Below are 19,790 nucleotides of genomic sequence, written 5' to 3' on the forward strand. Positions count from 1 at the left end.
CACTAAGAATTTAGCGTGACCTTGTCTCCAAACAAAAATAGGGTTGGGGATGCAGATCCGTGGTTAAGTGACCCTGGGTTCAAGCCCTGGTTTAAAAAGAAAAAAGGAAATGCAGAGGCCTAGTTGAACAGGGAGATTCAGGGTGGTAGGGAGGAGGCCTGGGCAGCAGGAGCAGAGCCCACTGTGGTTGCTGGGCTTGGAGGACTCAGGTTACTGCCTAGAACAAAGCTCCCTGTGGGGACCCATTGAGAGGAGGGGGACAGGTCACACACGGTTGGGAGTTAACCCAAGATACCATGGAGTGTGTTGGTGACTCTCCTTGGGCAGAAGCAGCGTGGCCTTGGGGAGAAGGTGCAGGCTTTGGAGTTGGACAGACCCTAGTATGCATCTCAGCCCTGCTGCTTGCCACAGCGTGACCGAGGGCAGGAGAGTCATATCCCTCACCTGAAAACTGCAAGAGTGTACCCAGCCCTGAGGGTTCATGCGGGGATTGAGTGCGAACAGTCGTGCAAGGCCTGGCCCTGACAGTTGCTGAGTAAACAGGCACCTGTTCGTCCTGGTGCCCTAGGCCACAGAGGGTGCTGAGAAGGTGCGGCTCACCCCTGAACCCCACTGTCCCCCCACTCTAGACTCATCGCCTCTGGAGTGGTGATGCGCCCCTATGTGGAGGCCAACATCTCCCACAAGTCCCACACCACCATTAAGTACTTCCTGAAGATGTGGAGCAGCGTCAGCGAGACCCTCATCTTCATCTTCCTCGGCGTCTCCACTGTGGCCGGCTCCCACCACTGGAACTGGACCTTCGTCATCAGCACCCTGCTCTTCTGCCTCATCGCCCGGGTGCTGGGTGAGGGATGGGCCCAGGCCACGGGAGGAAGGAGTGTGTGTGTGTGGTGTATCGTGTGGAGGGGCCAGGCCCTGGGGTTCAGTGGGGGGAGTGTGTGTGTGTGTGTGTGTGTTCATAGGGACTGGGCTGTGGGGGGTGTTGTGTGAAGGAGCTGGGCTGTGGTTTATGGGGTGTGTGTGTTATTTTTATGTGTATGTGTGTCAGTAGGGACTGGGCTGTGGTGGTGAGATGCAGAGTGTGAGGGTGTGTGTGTGTGTGTGTGTGTGTGTGTTGGAGGGGCTCCGGGTGGCTCCTGGATTTTCCCATTCCTTTTCTTCAATGTCAGTGCCACAATGGGCCCAGGCTCACAGTGAGTGAATGACTCCTGGAAATAGAGTCAGAGTGAGGGGTCTTTGAGACTCTGACTCTGAACCTTTAGGTTTTCTAAGGAGGATCTGAGGCCCTCAGACCCAGGTCTGTGACTCTGGGCCAAGTGTTGGGTTGTCACAGCATGAATGTCATAAGAACTTACAGGGCTGTCTGCTGCTCCCCAGCCTTGCGCTGCCAGACCCAAGTCACCTGTGGGGACCAGGCCTTGAGTTCTTGGGTTCCACTCCCATGGGCCAAATGTGCCTTACCTCTGTGGCTAGGCCCTCTCTGGACCTCACTTACCTCCCTTGAAATAAGGGCTGGGGCTGTGTGCCTGAGCCTGGCTGGGTGTTGCATTGACTTGGGTTCTGTTTTAAATCCCTATTGTTCCTGATCTTCATTCTCCAGGAATTCTAGTTCTATGGACTGAGGTTAGACCCTGTCTGCATTTTAAAATAATACTTTATTGTGGTCAAATACATAGAAAAGTAGGGAGAATCGGATAATGATTCCCACTGTGCCCTTCATACTTAACAAGTATCAACTTGTGATGAGCCTTGTTTCATCTTTTCCCACTCCCTCTCCTGACCTCCAGCCACTGGAGGCCTCTGTGTTGTCTCTAAACCACACCCAGCTGGAAACTCCCTGAAGGATCCAGCTCTTGGATTGAGGGATTTGGAGTGGCCTGGGCTGAGGGACCCAGGAAATGAGTGGGCTGGGTGGCTTAGTGGTAGAGGCTTCCTGGGTAAGCACTGAAGTCCCTGGTGCAGGGCCAGGGGGTGCTGGGGACACCCTGACCCCTCTCCCCTTCCCTGGCAGGCGTGCTGGGCCTAACCTGGTTCATCAACAAATTCCGCATCGTGAAGCTGACCCCCAAGGACCAGTTCATCATTGCCTATGGGGGCCTGCGAGGGGCCATTGCCTTCTCCCTGGGTTACCTCCTGGACAAGAAGCACTTCCCCATGTGTGACCTGTTCCTCACTGCCATCATCACCGTCATCTTCTTCACCGTCTTTGTGCAGGTGCTGAGCAGGCCCAGCCTTGGGGACCCTGACTTTCCTCTGGGAAGAGGAAAGTGTGTTACTCAACATGGGGCCACGGGTTCCAGTCCAGGCTTCAACATTAACTTGCCGTGTGGCCTTGGGCAAGCCACTGCCCCTTTTGGGCCTTAGTTTCCTCAGTTGCAAGGTGAAAACTGTGACACTGAGTCATTGAGAAGTGACTAATCAGAATGTAAGGTGTTCAGAGAGCTGCCTCCTGCACTGAGGGACTTGACGGGGTGGGGGTCAAGTCAGCAGGCCCAGGTCGGATTCTACCCCCAGCCCATCGCCAGCCTTCAGCAAGTTAGCATCTTGGAATCTTGGTTTCTGCAGCTATAAAGTGGGAAAAGCAGCATAGCACAGGCAACTGGAGGAAGCCTGGATTCAACTCTGGTTCTGCTGCTGTGGGACCCTGGGAAAGACCTTCCCATCTTTGTCTTGTTTCCCCACTTGTGACGTGAAGGGTCTAGGCTAGATGTTCCCCAAGAATCCTTCCATTGTGCTGGTTAGGGTTTCTTTCCTTCTTTCCTTTCTTCTTTTCTTTTTCTTTTTTTTTTTTTGTACTGGGCTCTTTTTATTATTTATTCAGAGACAGGTTCTCACTAAGTTGCTTAGGGTCAAAATTACTGAGTCTGGTTTGAACTTGCAATCCTCCTATCTCAGCCTGCAGAGCTGCTGGGATTACAGGTGGGCCCCACTGTGCCCAACCTGTTAGGGGTTTCTGTATACTTCAGTGACATTCCCCAGGAAGCCCAGCCTGGGATAGTGCACATTGCTTCATAACTCTTGAGTGGCCTTGGGCAGGTGAGATGCTGTCTGGGCCTCCATTTCTTTCCCATCCCTCCTGTCTTTCCTGGGCACTGATCTTTGAAGTGCTAGATGGGACACATCTCTGTCTTCTCAAGAGAAAAAATCTCAGGGGAAACCAGGGGCTGGGTATATTTTCTCTCCTTTAAAAAGCAAGAGGGGCTGGGTGTGGTGTTACATGTCTATAACCCCAGTTACTTGGGAGGCTGAGGCAGGAGGATCCTAGGTGCCAGGCCAGTCTGGGTAACTTAACAAGAACCTGCCTCAAAATAAAAAGGGGTGGGATGTAACTCAGAGGTAGAGCACTTGCCTGTCCCAGAGTTCAAACTCCAGCACCAAACACACACACACACACACACACACACACACACACACACACACACAGAGGCAAGGGGGTTGCCTCTTTTGTGCTCTTACCCTGCTTCTATCACTAAAGTATTGTTTCACCTTGACTTTGTAGTTGTACATGCTAATGGTGTTCCAAGCCCATTTTCACTGAAGGCCACATTGGGGTGAAGACCCTTCTTGGAGCCATCCTGCTGGAGTTGTTATTTTGTTTTTTAGATCTTTTCTTAGTTATAGATGGACGCAATCTCTCTCCTCTCTCTCTCTCCTCTCTCCCCGAACCCAGTGCTTCACATGTGCTAGGCAAGCGCTTTGCCATGAGCCACAGTCCCAGCCCCCTGCTGAGTTTGTCTTGCCTATATTGCTTCAGTAGGACCTTGGGAAGTTGCTTATTCTCTTTTGAGCCTCAGTTTCTTTATTTGTAAAATGGAGGCAGAGAAAGGATTGTTGTCCCCTTAGGCTATTATAGGTATCAAAGGGCTAATGCTTAGGAGACATAGTCACCAGGCAAGTGTGCAATGCAGATAGCCACTGCTAGTATCTCTAGGTCCTCCCAGTAGCCTGTGAGGGTGGCAGAGCACAGCCAGTTCCCCCTGTCTGCCATCCCTCACTCCTTGGTTGCAGAGCAAGTCTGGTGGAGCCCACATTTGAACCCAGGCCCCAGCTAGATGACCAGTCATTTGGCTGTGGGCTGCCAGACCTCTGACTGTGTCTCCTGGAAGCAGCAGGCCTCAAGCACCCGCCTTTATCTAAGTGCTGGGGTGGAGGTGGGGAGTCCTAACACCCTAGGTCCCGGGAGACTGAGGACCTACCTCAGAGCAGAGGCATCCTTATCTCAGGGAGACTGGGGGAGGTGGGATGCTCCACAGCCCCCTGCCAGGATAGCAGAACTGGAGTGTGTGATACCCACCTGCCTCCCTAGGGCATGACCATTCGGCCCCTGGTAGACCTGTTGGCTGTGAAGAAAAAGCAAGAAACGAAGCGCTCCATTAATGAAGAGATTCACACACAGGTACCAGAAGCTGGGGCTGGACTCTGGGTTGCAGGAGGAAGCTCAAGGAGCTGGGGAGCAGCTAAGCCTCCACTGCCCTCACCTCTTCCTCCCTTATCCCAGTGCTGGAGTGATCCAACAGCCCTTGGGGCTACCTGTCAGAGTTCAGCCATAGGGAAAGTGTGGTGTGAGTGGCTGGAAGCCATCTCTTCCTCTAGTTGAAACCTGCTGTAGGTGTTGGGTTCAGGTGGGTCCAGGAAGGGGCTGGGCAGACTCCAGGAGTAAGGGTTTGCAGTAGATACCCAGGCCACTGGACTTCAGGATGTGGGTGGTGGTTGCCACCTCCTGGCTGCTCCTGGAACTACAGGCTGTGCTGAGCAGGGCTGCAAGCAGGGTGGAAAGTGGGGGCCTGGTCAGAGGTCTGGGTAGGGAAGTAGCCCAGTAGTAAGGCTTGACCTGGCCCTGGGCCCATTTCAGTTCCTGGACCACCTTCTGACAGGCATCGAGGACATCTGTGGCCACTACGGCCACCACCACTGGAAGGACAAGTAGGTGACAGACTTTGGTGGGTGGGGGAGGGGCGGGAAGGGGCAAGCAAGGGTCTCCTGGGGCCTGGGCATCTCCCCATGCCCAAGAGCTGGCTTCATCCATCTCCCTCCTCCTCCCATCAGGCTCAACCGATTTAATAAGAAGTATGTGAAGAAGTGTCTGATCGCTGGTGAGCGCTCCAAGGAACCCCAGCTCATTGCCTTCTACCACAAGATGGAGATGAAACAGGCCATCGAGCTGGTGGAAAGTGGGGGCATGGGCAAGATCCCCTCTGCTGTCTCCACCGTCTCCATGCAGTGAGTGCCAATGGCTCATCTGGGCATTGTCTATACCCACACACTGACCCATCTTGCCCAGCCTGGGGCAACCAACTGGTGGGAGTGGTGCTCTGTTGCCTGTCAGGGAGGGTGTGAGATCTTCAGGGCCTCACCAAGAGCCTGAGACTTTGGCCACCCACCCAGGCCATCCCCAGCATGATCTGCTTCTGGCCCAGCCCAGTAGAATCTAGGGTCACAAGAATGGGGTCCTCATGTATGCTCTGTTGTCCCAGGAACATCCACCCCAAGTCCCTGCCTACTGAGCGCATCCTGCCAGCATTGTCCAAGGACAAGGAGGAGGAGATTCGCAAAATCCTGAGGAACAACCTGCAGAAGACCAGGCAGCGGGTGAAGGCCTACCCCAGCCGGGAAGCCCAGCCCTGTGGTCTCCTTTGCAGCCTTCCCCTGCATGTGCCTTGGCACCCTCTCCAGAGTTTCTGCCCAGCCTCCTGCACTGTCCTGCACGTAGCCAAAGCCTCCCTAACCCTGGACATCCAGGGGGCCTGCCCTAACGTCAGTTCCTCCTACAGCTGCGGTCCTACAACAGACACACATTGGTAGCTGACCCCTATGAAGAGGCCTGGAACCAGATGCTGCTCCGGAGACAGAAGGCCCGGCAGCTGGAGCAGAAGGTATGCACCCGACTGAAACTGGCCCCACTGCCTCCCTCAGAGAATCTGGGTTCTTCCTGTACCCACAATTCTAGTGCTTCACCAGATCCCTCCAAAGAAATATTCCTATTCTAGAAACTAAGCGGAGTTTGAGGGGGTTTGTTGCTGGTGTCAGGGTTTGAGCTTTATCCCAGGGGAGTGATATGTGGAGGGCATAAGGGTGGCCTGAGTTGGGGCCATGGCAGGAGAGAGAGAGAGAGGAGTGGGTAGGTTTAAAGGACACTAAGGAAGCCAGTGCAGTGGTGCACACCTGTAATCCCAGCAACTCCGGAGGCTGAGGTAGGAGGATCATAAGTTCAAGACCAGCCTCAGCAACTTAGCAAGACTGCCTCAAAATAAAAGGGCTGGGGGTGTAGCTCAGTGGTAAAGTGCCCCTAGGTTCAATCTCCAGTCCCCTGCTTTGGGGGGGGAAAAAAAAAGGATACTGAGGAAGTACAACTAATAAGACTTGGTCACCAGTTGGAGGTGGAGCCAAAGTTCAGTTGTGACATGTCAAATTTAAGATGCCTGGGAGCCAGCCAGGGCCCAGGTGTTCCCTTTCAAGTTGGCTTTTTGGTCTGGAACCTCAGGGGCAGGAGTATTTAAGGCTTCCCAGGGGAATCACCTAGGGGAATAAGCTCCCAAGAGCCCCCAGAGTGCCAGTGTGGGTCCTAGTGCAAGCACAGGAAGGAGTCTCATGAGGAGCCACCAGCCTCAGGTGCCGTCCGGCTCCCTCCTGCCCAGCTGCCCAGCTTACCCTGACTGCTCTCTCTGTCAGATCAACAACTATCTGACGGTGCCGGCCCACAAGCTGGACTCGCCTACCATGTCACGGGCCCGCATCGGCTCAGGTAAGGGCCTAGAGAGAGGCCTTCAGCTGGTCGCTTTGCACTATCACCTCCTGATGCTGAGGTTCCAGCAGGAACAGGCATCTGGGAGCCAGTTGGGAGGAGAGGCTTCCTCCTTGCTGACCTTGCCTCTTTCCAAGCCATCAGCTATATCTACGTCAGGCGGGGCTGGGGGTGGGCGGAGCAGGCAGGATGGCCCTACTTTTATTCGCAAACACAAAGATGCTCCAGAGGCCGCTCACAGTGAGGACTGTGACAAGAGATGGAGCAGATCCAGGCCTTGAGCCCACGTGGCGGAAGAGGGCAGAACTCTTTGTAGGCCTAGGCCTCTGGGATGGGCCATGACTTGGGAGGGAGGCTTAATTCTTGACCTGTGGAGAGACTATGGGAGACCCTGATCTAAAAGAACAGTCTGAGGGAAGAGAAGCTGGGGATGGAACTGTCAATCAGCCTGTATAGAGTTCTGAGGCAACAGGATGGCTGCACTCATGGGGGCTCTGGGGGTTACTAACTCAGGCTGGGGGAGCCCTTCTTGCAGTGCAGCACATGCTGGGCAGGGCAGAGGGGCAGAACCAGAGTGCCAATGTGGGTCCCAGTGCAAGCACAGGAAAGCACCTCATGAGGAACCACCAGCCTCGGGTGCCATCCGGCTCCCTCCTGCCCAACTTCCCAGCTTACCCTGACTGCTCTCTGTCAGATCAGCAACTCTCTGACGGTGCCTTGTATCTTGCTCTTGGTTCCCAGACCCACTGGCCTACGAGCCAAAGGCCGACTTGCCTGTCATCACCATTGACCCTGCCTCCCCACAGTCTCCTGAGTCTGTGGACCTGGTGAATGAAGAGCTGAAGGGCAAGATCTTGGGGCTGAACCGGGATCCAGCAAGGTTGACTGAGGAGGATGAGGATGAGGACGGGGTCATTATGATGCGGACCAAAGAGCCTTCATCCCCAGGCACTGATGATGTCTTCACCCCTGGGCCAAGTGACAGCCCCAACTCCCAGAGGATACAGCGCTGCCTTAGTGACCCAGGCCCCCACCCTGAGCCTGGGGAGGGGGAGCCCTTCATCCCCAAGGGGCAGTAGCACCAGGGCCAGGGGCAGCGCCCATCCCACAGACTCTCCCACCAGAGCAGGGCTGGGGGAGCTGAGGGCTCCCCTCACCCTTCCTGACCTGGATTGGCCTTGCCCCTTCCCCCGCCGCATGGCAGCTGGGCCCACAGCCCCCACAGCAGCACGGCTTCCCCCTGCCTCCTGGGAAGCGTCCCCCTCCCATTGGAACTGTCTTCCCAATCATTTGGCAGAACTGCTGGGTGGTGAGGCAGGCCCCGCCCCTTCTCCAGATCCAGGCTCCCCCATACCCAGACCAGGACCATAAGGCCACTAGTCTCCCAGGCCACAAGGCTCCTCTCTCCACTACATCACCTCCTTCAGACAAATCTTCATTTCTAACCAAAGAGCCTCTGGCTCCACTGTGGTTCTACCCAGGAAAGGAAGGAGCTGAGGCCTCCCTTGCCCTTGGCCAGGCCCTCCTTTATCAGGAGATGCCAGGGGAACAGACATGTGGCTGGGGGAGGGATCAACAGTCCCACCCTACTCCTGCCAGCTATGTCACCCTGGCCCACCACCTGAACTGTCCTCACTCAGAACTGCAGGCTGGGGGAAGGTCTGAGCTTCTCTGACTGGAGCTGAGGCTCTTTGGAGTCATCTGATGGGGACCATTAGGCTTTCTGGGGCTGCTGCCTAGGGAGGAACTGTCTAGGATTTCAGAAAGTGCTGCCATTTTTTGTTGTTTGTTCACACTTCCACACACCATTCTATTTGCACAGAGGTACTCCTTTTTTTAGAGCATCTGAAAACCCCTGGATAGTCAGGGATCTGCCCCTCTCACCCCTCCTCCTGCTCCAGAGAGTTCCCCCTCATATTCCCATGTCTCTCCTACACTCCAAAACCTGTCTCCTGCCTGCTGGGCTCTTGACTCTCAACCAAGGTTCTGATTTTAGACGTGGCCCCAACCATGACCCTATCATGATTCTCCAGCCTCACAGGCGTGGGGCCTCCTGGTGCCTGTCTTGCTCTTGGCCTGTCCCCAGGAACCTCTCCTTATGTCCACTCAGCTTGCTGTGGAGTCCAGCCTGGGGAGAAGGTCTCCCCTGAAGTTCTCCCACCTGGTTGGGGCTGCTGGGATAGACAGAGTCCTAGGCCCCCAGAGGCCTTTGCTCACAGGCACATACTCCCTACCCCCCACTGCCACCATGGCTGGGCCCAGGTCTATGGGTGTCTGCACTCCCTCCCCCAGGATCGTGCAATAGTCAGAGCACCCTCTCCCAGGGGACAGGGCCACGGGTGCTCGGCCTATCTGTCCATCTCCTCTCCATGCAAATGCTGTCTGGAGCAGGAGTCACCATGCAAAATGACGTCGACAACCATGTACAAAGCCACCACAGCTGCTGCAGCTCTGCCGCCTGTATAGAAGAAACTGAACCTTTTTCATATTCTAATAAATCAATGTGAGTTTTTGATAAGAGTCCAGGGCTGCTTCCTGGGGGTGAGGGATTTCAGGAGAGAGGAGGACCTAAGGTACTTGGCTCAAAGGCTGGCACAGAAGTGCTTAGCCACCATCAGCTGCTGGTGTGGTCATTTCTATGCGCCAGGCCCCAGAGATACAGCAGCATGAGCAGGATGTGCTTGCCCTTGGGCGGCCTCGGCCTAGCATGGAGGAGCAGCGCTCATCAACATTGACACAGCCGTGGAAAATCCCAGTGCGTGTGGCATGAATAAAAGGCTGGGGAGGGGTGGATGAAGAGGACTCTCCCGATTATGTGACATCCTGGAAGATTGATGCAGGCACCAATGTAACCAGGTGGAGAAGGTCTTGGGGAGGTTCCAATTATTCTAATTGAGAGCTGCATATGCAATAGCTGAGGTCTGGGAAATGCTCATGCGGCTGGGTCAGAGTAACAGCAAAGGAAGGATAGGCCCTGTAGTCCATGGTTATGGCCTAGTCCTTAAACTAGGAAAGTCACTGAAGCCCTGTGTTCTTACCTGTGACCCCTGGATGACGTGCTCAGGTGCACATAAATAGCTCAGCCAAGGTTGGATTCCTGAGGTGCATTTATAAGAACTGACCACCAGAGGGCAGTGGGGCCTTGGCCCACACCCCAGATCCCCTTAAGACAGACCTGAGCTGTCCAGAAAAGATCCTGACCCAGCCTGGAGCAGGAGCTAGTGTAACTTACAAAGTCCAAAGTACGCAGTGCCAAAAGAACTGTAGGGAGGGACCACACTGCATTTTTGTACTGATGTCCTAGCAGGAAATGGATGGCACACTCAAAGGGTGTGGGCAGGATTATGGGTCCCAGGGATGGGACCCAGTGGGGTTCTCTACAGGAAACTGTAGAGATGAAAGGGCAAGAGGAGGAACTGAAATTCTGGAAGGAGTGGGAGGTGTGCCCAGCTAGAACTGTGGCTGCAGGGAGCAGAACACAGCCCCTGCCAGAGGGGACCAGGGAGCACCTGTTCTGACTTCTTTGCTCCTCATGGTGCCCCCATTGGCCAAATCCAACGGAAAACAGGAGAGGAGGGCAACCTGAGTGAGTGAATTTAGATGGGAAACAGGACATCCAAGCAGAGTCATCCCTGTGTCCCTCAACCCTTGTCCTTTGGGTGAAAAACTCCAGTTCCTGTTGCTTTATAGTTACAGAATTTCTGTTTAACATAAAAAAAAAGTTTTAATTGATGTACAACATTGTGAATGTACTAAATGCAACTTAACTATTCACTTTAAAGCTGTTGATTTTATATAAATTTCACTTCAATTTTTCTTTAATGGAAGGAAGAAAAAAGACCCTCACCACCAAGAGGGGAAACAAAAATTTTCACCACCATCATATCTTGTCATCTTTCAGTCATACTCACTTGGAGACTAAACATATTAGTTGTCATCATGGCTCTTTAGAACAACAGAGGCACAAATAACAACAGAGAATTGTAATGGCTCCCATTTTGGTAGTTGGTCTTGGGGCCTAAGACAATAGTTCCGATATCCTGCTACCAGCTTCCTTGTCCCTCTTACCAGCACTGTGGCTGGCTGGAATTTTTATCTAGTGGGGTATCCAAAACCTCTTTTGGTGGGGCAAAGGCCTCACATATGCTTGGCAAAATCCCAGCCCTGTCCTAAAGCTTTGTTCCTACATAGCCGAACTTCTTACAGCTCTGATATCAATTGGGCTGCCAAGTTTCCCACTGACATCATTATTAGAGGCTTCTGGTGAATCTCCTGAATCCAGGCATAGTCTTCCTGTCCCCTCTCCCCACCGGATTATGTAGCAGGAACTTGTTTTCCTTCCGGTAATCCAAACTAATCATCCTATTTGGTGCAGTTGACTTGCCTCTTGGCCTTTTGGTTAAGCAACTGGCCAAGCTCACTCCCAACTTTAACCATACTTGTGTTCCCTGGAAGCACCCCACATTCAGGCATTAAGGACTCCAGACCCTCTGAACCACAAAGTCGAGGGGATAAAAAGCAAAAACCCCTCCATTAAATGAGTTGGAATGGTAGAAGGGACACTCCTGTATCCACCCCTGGGTCCCTGGGCCTATCATCTGATCCGTGGGAGGGGAAGCCATACCCTGGCTGCTGACTTAAAGGATGTGCTGCCTCCATGATCAACCCAGCCTCACAACCTGCTACCCCCCAGCTGGTGCCCTAACCCTGCTGTGCACTACTGCACCCGGCAACAGGGCACATAGTTCAGGGTTCATCGTAAGACCAGTGCAGTCCATGGCTGAGACCGTTGCTGGACGTCCTTCACCATAAAATGAAGGTAGGCGGGCAGTGTGTGGGATGGCAGAGTGATGAATGAGACGTGCTATGGAATCCAGAAGGGAGGGTGCTGGCAGAAGCACCAAGGCTGGAAGGCAAGTCCAGATTGGGAACACACATTTATTACCACAAAGTAATGCATAACGACTCCTTCATGAAGGAGGGGAAGGCGTTAGTTATCCGCCTCCTCATAGGTGGCTGGCTGTTCCCTCTAGGCCAGTGATTCTCAGTTGTTTTGATCTTAGGAGCCCTTCACACTCAGAAATTATTGAGGCTCCTAAGGTGTTTTGTGGGGACTCTATGTATCATTTATGCTGGATCAGAACTTAAAGTCAAGTTTAAAATAGTAATTTATTTAAGTGAATAAACAGGTTAATATAATAAATATAACATTTTTCATGAAAAATAAGTTTCAAAACAAGAATGATAAGTTGAGGGACATTATTTGACAGAGTCTGGCTTAATGGCAAATAACAAAATTCTTAATTCTTCAGCATTTCATCTGTATATGCTCTGTAGCCTCTGGAAGATTCATATATACATATATATATTCATATATATATACATACACATATATGTTTATGTATATGTAAAGATTCATATAATTGAATAAAGATTCATATAATTGGCACTGGAATTTGAACTTAGGGACATTTTTTTTATATTTATTTTTCAGTTTTCGGTGGACACAACATCTTTATTTTTTTTTTTATTTTTATGTGGTGCTGAGGATCGAACCCAGTGCCCCGCACATGCCAGGCAAGCACGTTACCACTTGAGCCACATCTCCAGCCCAAGGGACATGTTTTTCACTGAACTATATCCCCAGTCCTTTAGAAGTTGCTGAGGGTTTCTAAATTGCTGAGGTTGGCCTCCAACTTGTGATCCTCCTGCCTCAGCTTCCAGAGTCCCTGGGATTACACATGTGTGCCATTGCACACTTTTACTATACAATTTTTCTTTCTTTCTCTTTTTTTTTTTTTTTTTTTGTATCAGGGATTGAATTCAGGAGCACTCACCTACTGAGCCACATCCCAGCCCCCCATTTTTTGGCATTTTATTTAGAGACAAGGTCTCACTGAGTTGCTTAGCGCCTCGCTGTTGCTGAAGCTGGCTTTGAACTCGCAATCCTGCCTCAGCCTCCTGAGCTGCTATGATTACACACATGCACCACTGTGCCTGGCCTACTATATACTCTTGAAAGAATGGCAGTGAAAAAGGCAAATGATGTCTTACTATATATGAAATTAGAATTGACTTCACAGAACTGAAGAGACTTGGGAACCCCAAGAAAGAGAGTGCCTTACAGGAAACTTAGTCTGGCCTTTTGCTGTTGACGACTGGGACACAGCATTGCCCGCTTGCCAGGTCAGATTTGATGAGGGAAATGCGTTGAGTCTCTGTGTATTATCACTGCTGTCAAATGAGCACAACCTTGGAAGTCAGATATCTGAACTGGTCTTATTGGTCTAAAATCAAGGTGCCAGCAAGTCTGCATTCCTTTCTGGAGGCTCTAGTGGAGATCTGTTTTCCTGCCCTTTCCTGCTTCCAGAGGGGCCCCGCCATCTTTAAAGTCAACTGTGGCTGGTCAAGTGTTCACCTCACATTTCTCTCACACTGGCTCATCTGCTTCCTTCTTCCTAATTTTAAAACCTTTCGATTACATTGGGTTCACTCAGATAATTCAGGCTTATCTCCCTATCTTTTAAAGTCAGCTGATTAGCAACCTTAATTCCATCCGCCACCTGAGTTCACACTTTGTCATATAGCATGTAATATATTGGCAGGTTCCAAGGATTAGAGTATGGACATTTGGTAGGAAAGCTCTTATTCTACCTACCATGCCATGCATAGCCTCTGTCCCTGACACCATGGCTTCTGTGAATGTGGGCTCATTGAGGAAGAACCAGGGTAGCCAGGGAAAGAAGTTGACCTCTTTCTGCAGGATAGATCGTCTTGTCCATCCAATTACAGAGAGCCTCCCCCATATAAGATGCCCTCTCAGAGCATCCAGTAGGTTAAAAATAGTTCCACCACTTACGCCTGTATCAAGCAGTCCATCCATGACCTCCCCCAGCACCTCCTCCTCATCAATCTCAGCCCTGTGGCTTTCAAGCCCCCAACCAGCCAGCTAAGTTGTTAGCCACTGCTCATAAATCAGTGCAGATCTGTACTTTGGATCGTCTCTCCTTCTACATGAAGTAGGTCATCCACATGGTCAGCGATCTGCCACCAGGAAGCTCTCCCCTCAATCCCATCCTTCAGGGACACCCCGAGTATGCCTGTGAAGCAGAGGCTGTCTGCTAGCTTGCCATGCAGACTCATTTGGAAATCTTGTCTATGCTTTTCCTTTGTGCTAACAGGTCATAGCAACTTCACCAAGTGTGGACTGAGGGAAGATCAGCAAAGCAATAAGAGGAAGCACCAGGGGGATTTGAATCACCTGCTCTTGCAATTTCCTTGTGCCTTCCGGACCTGCTCAGACCCGATCTCATCTACACTATGTAATAACAGAGTGCCACCATGTGTGTCCAACGTTATGATGAGGTGGGGCAGAGTATCTCCAGTTCTGGCCGCACGGGTCACTTGGTGTCCCACAGTCAGGCATTCTGTCTCTACCACATCCAGTGTGAGCTAGGAGCTGTTTTTAAAATGGAGAATTGTTGTTGGCAGGAGAGGGCACAATTTAATCCAAAACCCTAAGGTTTTGTGCCGTGGGTCTTGGATTGGAGCTTGTCCATATGGCATCGTTTTCTGCCATGGTCACTTCCCAGTGATAACACTCACATGACAGGGCAGCGTGCACTGAAGCCTGCACCTGCTTCAGAGCCTTCTCTTGCTCCAGGCCTCACTCAGAACTTACAGTCTTATGGGTTTTCCAGTAAATGGCTAAAACAACACAGCCGAATGTGCCATATGTTGCCTCAAAAATCCAAAGTCCCATCTTTTGCCTCTTTCTTTATATTGGGAAGTATAAGGTTCAACAACTTGTCTCTCATTTTTAAAAAGTATCTATTTATTTATATGTGGTGCTGAGAATCGAACCCAGTGCCTCACACATGCTAGGCAAGCTCTCCACCACCAAACCACAACCCCAGCCCTTGTCTCTCATTTTTGAAGACAGATCCTGACATGTCTGGAACCCCTAGAAACCATATCCCCTAGAAACTTCATTGATATGGAAACCCCCATTTTTTTGTAGGATTTATCCCCCTTCATTTGGCAAACATGTTTTTACAAAATTGTTTATAATTTCTTGTTCACTTGGCCCAATTAACCATCACGTCATCAGTGTAATTGGCTAGCATACTGTTTTTAACTGTGTCAACATAAGCAATGACCTTTGGGCTATACTGTGATAGACACTGAGAGAGTAGTCAAAGCCCTGAGGTCAGAGTAAAGGTCACTGCTATCCCTGTATTTATAACTACCTTTACTTTGTGGAATGGAAAGGAGAGCATTTGGGGATCGAAGATGCACACAAACCCAGGGATGGGCTGACTTGTTCCAGTAAAAATTCCTCATCTGGGAGCATGGCTGCAACTGGCAGCATTCCTAACTCTCCAGTCATCTGCCACCATCCCAAGGCCAACTGGTTTTGACATCAGTCGAATAGGTGAGTTACACTGGATCAGGGTAGGAAGGACTGTCTCTACCTTTTGGATATTTAATGGCAGCACTAATATCTGAAATTATACTAGGGATGCATATTGCCTTTGGCTTGATATCTTGATGGTAAATTCAGTGACTTCCATTTGGCACTTTCCAATGAAGGTCAGTTTTTAGCTCCCGCTGTGAGTCAGGAAATCAGTGGGATTTGGCCACTTAATATCCAGACACAGGATGGGTCTGTGGTCCCAGTTTATGCACTCAGGCTGAGACTTGACCTTCATAAGCCTCCTCTAACTGGTGGGCCACGTGGAGTGTTGAGTCTCCAGAGGTTATCATCAGTTCAGAGCCAGAATTTTCCTCTTTCACAAGGAGACTACAGGCCTTGCTGGAGAAGACAGGGGGAATTCACAGTGCCCACTTATGGCAGCCTTGCCGAGTCCTTCCTCAAAGGCCCCCTCAGCCAAGGAATTTGGAAAACTGGGTAATAGGTAGTGACACCCCCCCCCCCAATCAGGAAAACTTCAACCAGGTTCCTGCCCACCAGATCTAGTAGAGTTTTTCCACTTATTTAAGTTAAAAAAAAAAAAATTAGATGCTATGCCTCCCACCACCTAGCATTCTAGGGACCCATGATCAATTAGTCTTCACACGGATCCAAATGGATCCAAAACACTGATCAGGTGGAATTGTGGAAAGAAATGTAGCCAAAAGAATTTCAAGGACATTGTAAGAGTAACATTGCAGCCGCTGCCGGCTGCAGGGGGATGGGCCAGGGAGGTGATGCCGCACCCACTTTCTGTCTCAGGGATCCCCTCCCCCCAATCAAACTACCAGAGGGAAGGGGCACCTGAGGACCCACCGGAGCGCGGTCCTCGTTCCCCCCAGGAAGCCAGGCTCTATGGGGCAGACCCTGGGGAAGACGGAGCAGAACCTGGGGCCAACCCGAACCCCTGAAGTTCCATCCAGGGGCGCCCCGGGAACACCCTGCCCGTGGGCGCGCCGCCACCCACCGAGCAGCCAGAGCTAGACGGTTATCTGTTCCAGCCAGCTACTGTGATGCTTTGTGACGATGGCAAGGAGCGGTGGCTACCTGCCGGCACGGGTCCCCAGGCTTCAGCCATGTCCAGATCTACCACAACCCCGCGGCCAATTCCTTCCAGGTTGTCGGAGGGAGGCAAGATGCAGCCCGGCCAGCAGGTGGTCAGCAACTGTGCCATCGTCCGGGGCGTCAAGTACAATCAGGCCACCCCCAACTTCCATCAGTGGCGAGACGCCCGCCAGGTCTGGGGCCTCAACTTCAGCAGCAAAGAAGACGTGGTGCAGCTGGCTGCCGGCAGGGCCAGTGCTCTACAGGCCTTGGAAGGAGACGGGCCACCGGCACCCCCGGCACCCCCGGCACGCCTGGCACCCCCAGCACCCCCAGCACCCCCAGCACCCTCAGCACCCCTTGCCTGGGCACGCTCCACCAGGGAGGAGGTGGAGCAGCAGAAAAGGCAGTGGCCCAGCCAGCCCGAGCAAGTGGAGAGGAAGGGATGGGTCACCAAGGCAGGAAGCCCACCTGTTCACCCAGTGGGGGGACCACCTCCGCCTCCAGGACCTCCCTGTCCTCCGGGTCCCTCCGCACCCCCAGGATTGCCCTCCTCGGGGGTCCTGGCTTCAAGGCATGGAGTAGGGGGAGGCACATCTCCTGCGACCCCTCTCTCTGCAGCACAAGGACGGAATGGAGGAGACGCACGAGCCCCTGGCTTGGCTGCAGCCATTTGGGGAGCCAAACTTAGGAAAGTCAACAAGCAGCAGGAGACCTCAGGAAGACCGCTGGCCCCCAAAGCTGAGAACAGTTGAAGCACAGGGCCAGGGTTTATGGAGGAGATGGCTGCCTTGCTGGCCCAGAGAAGGAAAGCCACACAGATTGGGGAGAAACCCAAGGAAGAATCTGCCAGTCAGGAGGAGCCAGGGGCCAGAGGCCCAGCCCAGAGTGAACCTGTGCCAAGACCCTGGGAGAAGAACAGCACAGCCTTGCTGAGGATGAAGTCCTCATCTTCCAGGACGGCTTCCAAGGCCCAGCCCTCCAACCATGGGGAAGAGTCAGACCTGGAGAGGGTGAAAAGGGAGCTTCTGGAAGAGGTGAGGAAGGAATTACAGAAGGTTAAAGAGGAGATAATTGAAGCCTTTGTCCAGGAGCTGAGGAATTGGGGTTCCCCCTGACCACAGGAACCCCCCAACCCCGTTCCTTATTTTCATACTCCCCACCTGTCACCCTGCCTCTTCTTGACACGGAATTGACTGAAGACTACACAGGAATTCTTCTTCTCCCCTCCTGGTCCCACCTAGAAAATTTCAAGGGGGTGTGGTTTCCCTGGTGCCCTGCCCTCATCCATGCTGGCTTATTGAGTAGCTGGGGAGGCCCCCACCCCTTGCTCCCTTTGGTCTTTCCCATCTGCTGTCCCTTTGGGGCTGGTTCCTCTTCCGGGGATGTACCAAGTAAGGGAGGAAGGAAAGAGGGAATTTCACATTCCCTTGTTCTAGATTCACTTTCACGCCTAATGTCTTCGAATTTTTCTGTTTTCATTTTTAAGAAAAAGTATATGTATATATACACGTATATTTAGTTGGGTTTGGGAGAAAGGGAAAATTTTTTTCCTCTTTGGTTTTCATAAAATGGGGTGTGGAAATGTTTAATTGCTATATTCCCAGGCTAGCCCATTTGGGGCAGCTATTTAAGGGTGGATGTCTCACCAGGCTGGGGTACTTCCCCCCACCCCAGGGAACCACCTGCCTTCCTCTGGCTCCTTCCCTTTTCTATGAGGAATTAAGATGCTGTAACTTTCTGAAACCTCAATTTGTTTTTTGTTTTTTTATTTGGGCAAGTTTGGGGGTCTGGACCATTTTTACTCCTGGGGAGAAAGGGAAGGAGAAGGAGAGGAAGGGGAGGAATCTCCCCCTTCACGTCCAGCTTCTTAGAATGGGCCCTTGCAGAATAAATCTGCAGTTTTTATTTAAAAAAAAATAACAATAACAATAACAAAATACTGATCACTATTCCTTCCCTGGGCTTTATTATCAAAAGTCTCTTGTCTCTGGCTCATTGTTGTCAGCTGGTTTCTACCACCACAGGATCTTTTTCTCATTAGGGGCAGAAAACCAAGAAGCCAAATTCCATTTGGCATCTCCTACATTATCTCCAGTCTATAGAAGAAAACCAGCCCAGAGCCTTTTAGAAAAGGGGCCGTGAGCAGAGTAGGCACATTCCCACATTCCCATCTCCCTCAGCCTTCCTCTACAGCTGGTCAGGAAAGTCCGAGCCCCTCTGCCTCTTTGTTAGGCCATGATTGAATCCAGATTCCAGTTAGTCAGACTGGCCAAGCTGACACAATTCCGGATCCTGGTGAGAATACCCACAACAACCAATATTGGCCCCTTCTAAGATTTTGTCTTCCTTAGTCTAACGCTCCAAGATGCTACCCAGACTCTGCCAGTACAAATTGGCAAGATTCTGGCAGCTCTTTGAATGCATAAAGTACCTCCTCCTGGGGGTGGGCCTTGTCCTTTTCTGATTGGATTCTACTGGAATATAATTCTCATTGTAAGCCTGGAGGTGAGGAGAAGTGTTAGGAGTCACCTGGGTGAGTCCAATGTCCCAAGTGAAGTCACTGAAAGACTTTTACACAAAGACTGGTTTCCTCCAACCAAAGGTGGTAGGGGGCTGCCTTTGAAAGGGAGACTCAGTGGTTCAAAGTTCTATCCAAACAGCTCCATCCCATGTCCCAGAGTCCCACTCCTCCTTAACCAGTATTGGGGCTGGGATTGTGGCTCAGCAGTAGAGTGTTCGCCCTGGGTTCGATCCTCAGAACCATATAAAAATAAATAAAATAAAGGTATTGTGTTAAACTGCAACTAAAAAATATTTTTAAAAAAAAACGGTGTTGTTCTCTGGGCGTGTTGTTCTCTGGGCGTAAGAAGCTTGGTGGGGCTGTGTATTTAATTGATTCTGTGATCCTTATGGTCAGACTGAAGCTAGTCCTCAGCCATATCCACCCTGTGGCAGGCAGAGATCAAAGATTCCTACCGCCAGGGGCAGTGGCACACTTAGTGATTCAGGAGCCTGAGGCAGGGAGATTGCAAATTCAAGGCCAGCTTCAGCAATTTAGCCAGACCTTGTCTCAAAATAAAAAGGGCTGGGGATGTAGCTCAGTGGTAGAAAGCACTCCAGGGTTCAATTCCCAGTACCAAAAAAAAAAAAAAAAAAAATCTTCTCAAGCTATCCTAGGCCTTTCTGAATCTCCAATCTCACACTAAACTGGGAATTCATGGCTTTCAATCTGTCCTGTTCTTTGTGTGAGTTTCTAGGGCAATCCAAAGCCCACACCACAGTCTTTGTCACTATTTCTTAGTTACTGTTGTCACCATAGTGACTAAATGCCACAGTTACTTGATCTGCCAGCATCGTAACAATCATCTCATGCCATTGCTGGTTGTGAAGTAAGTAACCATGACACTGTGTGCCACAGATTACCATGGTCCATTAGTGCCTGCCCAGTTTATTCATGTGAGAGCAGCCCAATCCCAGCGTCCCACCGAGGCTCTGCTTCCCAGGACCTTTCTGTACTCAGTATTA

At 51.4% G+C, this 19,790-nt stretch overlaps 1 protein-coding gene and 1 pseudogene across 1 annotated transcript in view; both read left to right on the forward strand.

The window, feature by feature from the left end:
* Slc9a1 (solute carrier family 9 member A1) overlaps nt 1–9,263 on the forward strand; it is a 55,925-nt gene extending 46,662 nt beyond the window's left edge. The window contains exons 4-12 of the mRNA XM_046469152.2: nt 630–847; nt 2,015–2,217; nt 4,310–4,399; nt 4,856–4,926; nt 5,050–5,223; nt 5,478–5,592; nt 5,775–5,876; nt 6,673–6,745; nt 7,487–9,263. Coding sequence (XP_046325108.1) covers nt 630–847; nt 2,015–2,217; nt 4,310–4,399; nt 4,856–4,926; nt 5,050–5,223; nt 5,478–5,592; nt 5,775–5,876; nt 6,673–6,745; nt 7,487–7,824 — 1,384 coding nt within the window. The 3' untranslated portion in view covers nt 7,825–9,263. The remainder of the gene's footprint in view (nt 1–629; nt 848–2,014; nt 2,218–4,309; nt 4,400–4,855; nt 4,927–5,049; nt 5,224–5,477; nt 5,593–5,774; nt 5,877–6,672; nt 6,746–7,486) is intronic.
* Nucleotides 9,264–13,434: 4,171 nt separating this feature from the next.
* Nucleotides 13,435–19,254, forward strand: LOC124109702 (vasodilator-stimulated phosphoprotein-like; annotated as a pseudogene).
* The last annotated feature ends 536 nt before the right edge of the window (nt 19,255–19,790 follow it).

This window comes from Marmota monax, unplaced genomic scaffold (genome assembly GCF_021218885.2).
Source record: "Marmota monax isolate L192 unplaced genomic scaffold, Marmota_monax_Labrador192_F-V1.1 WCK01_AAM20220418_F8-fsc00008, whole genome shotgun sequence".
NCBI lineage: Eukaryota > Metazoa > Chordata > Mammalia > Rodentia > Sciuridae > Marmota > Marmota monax.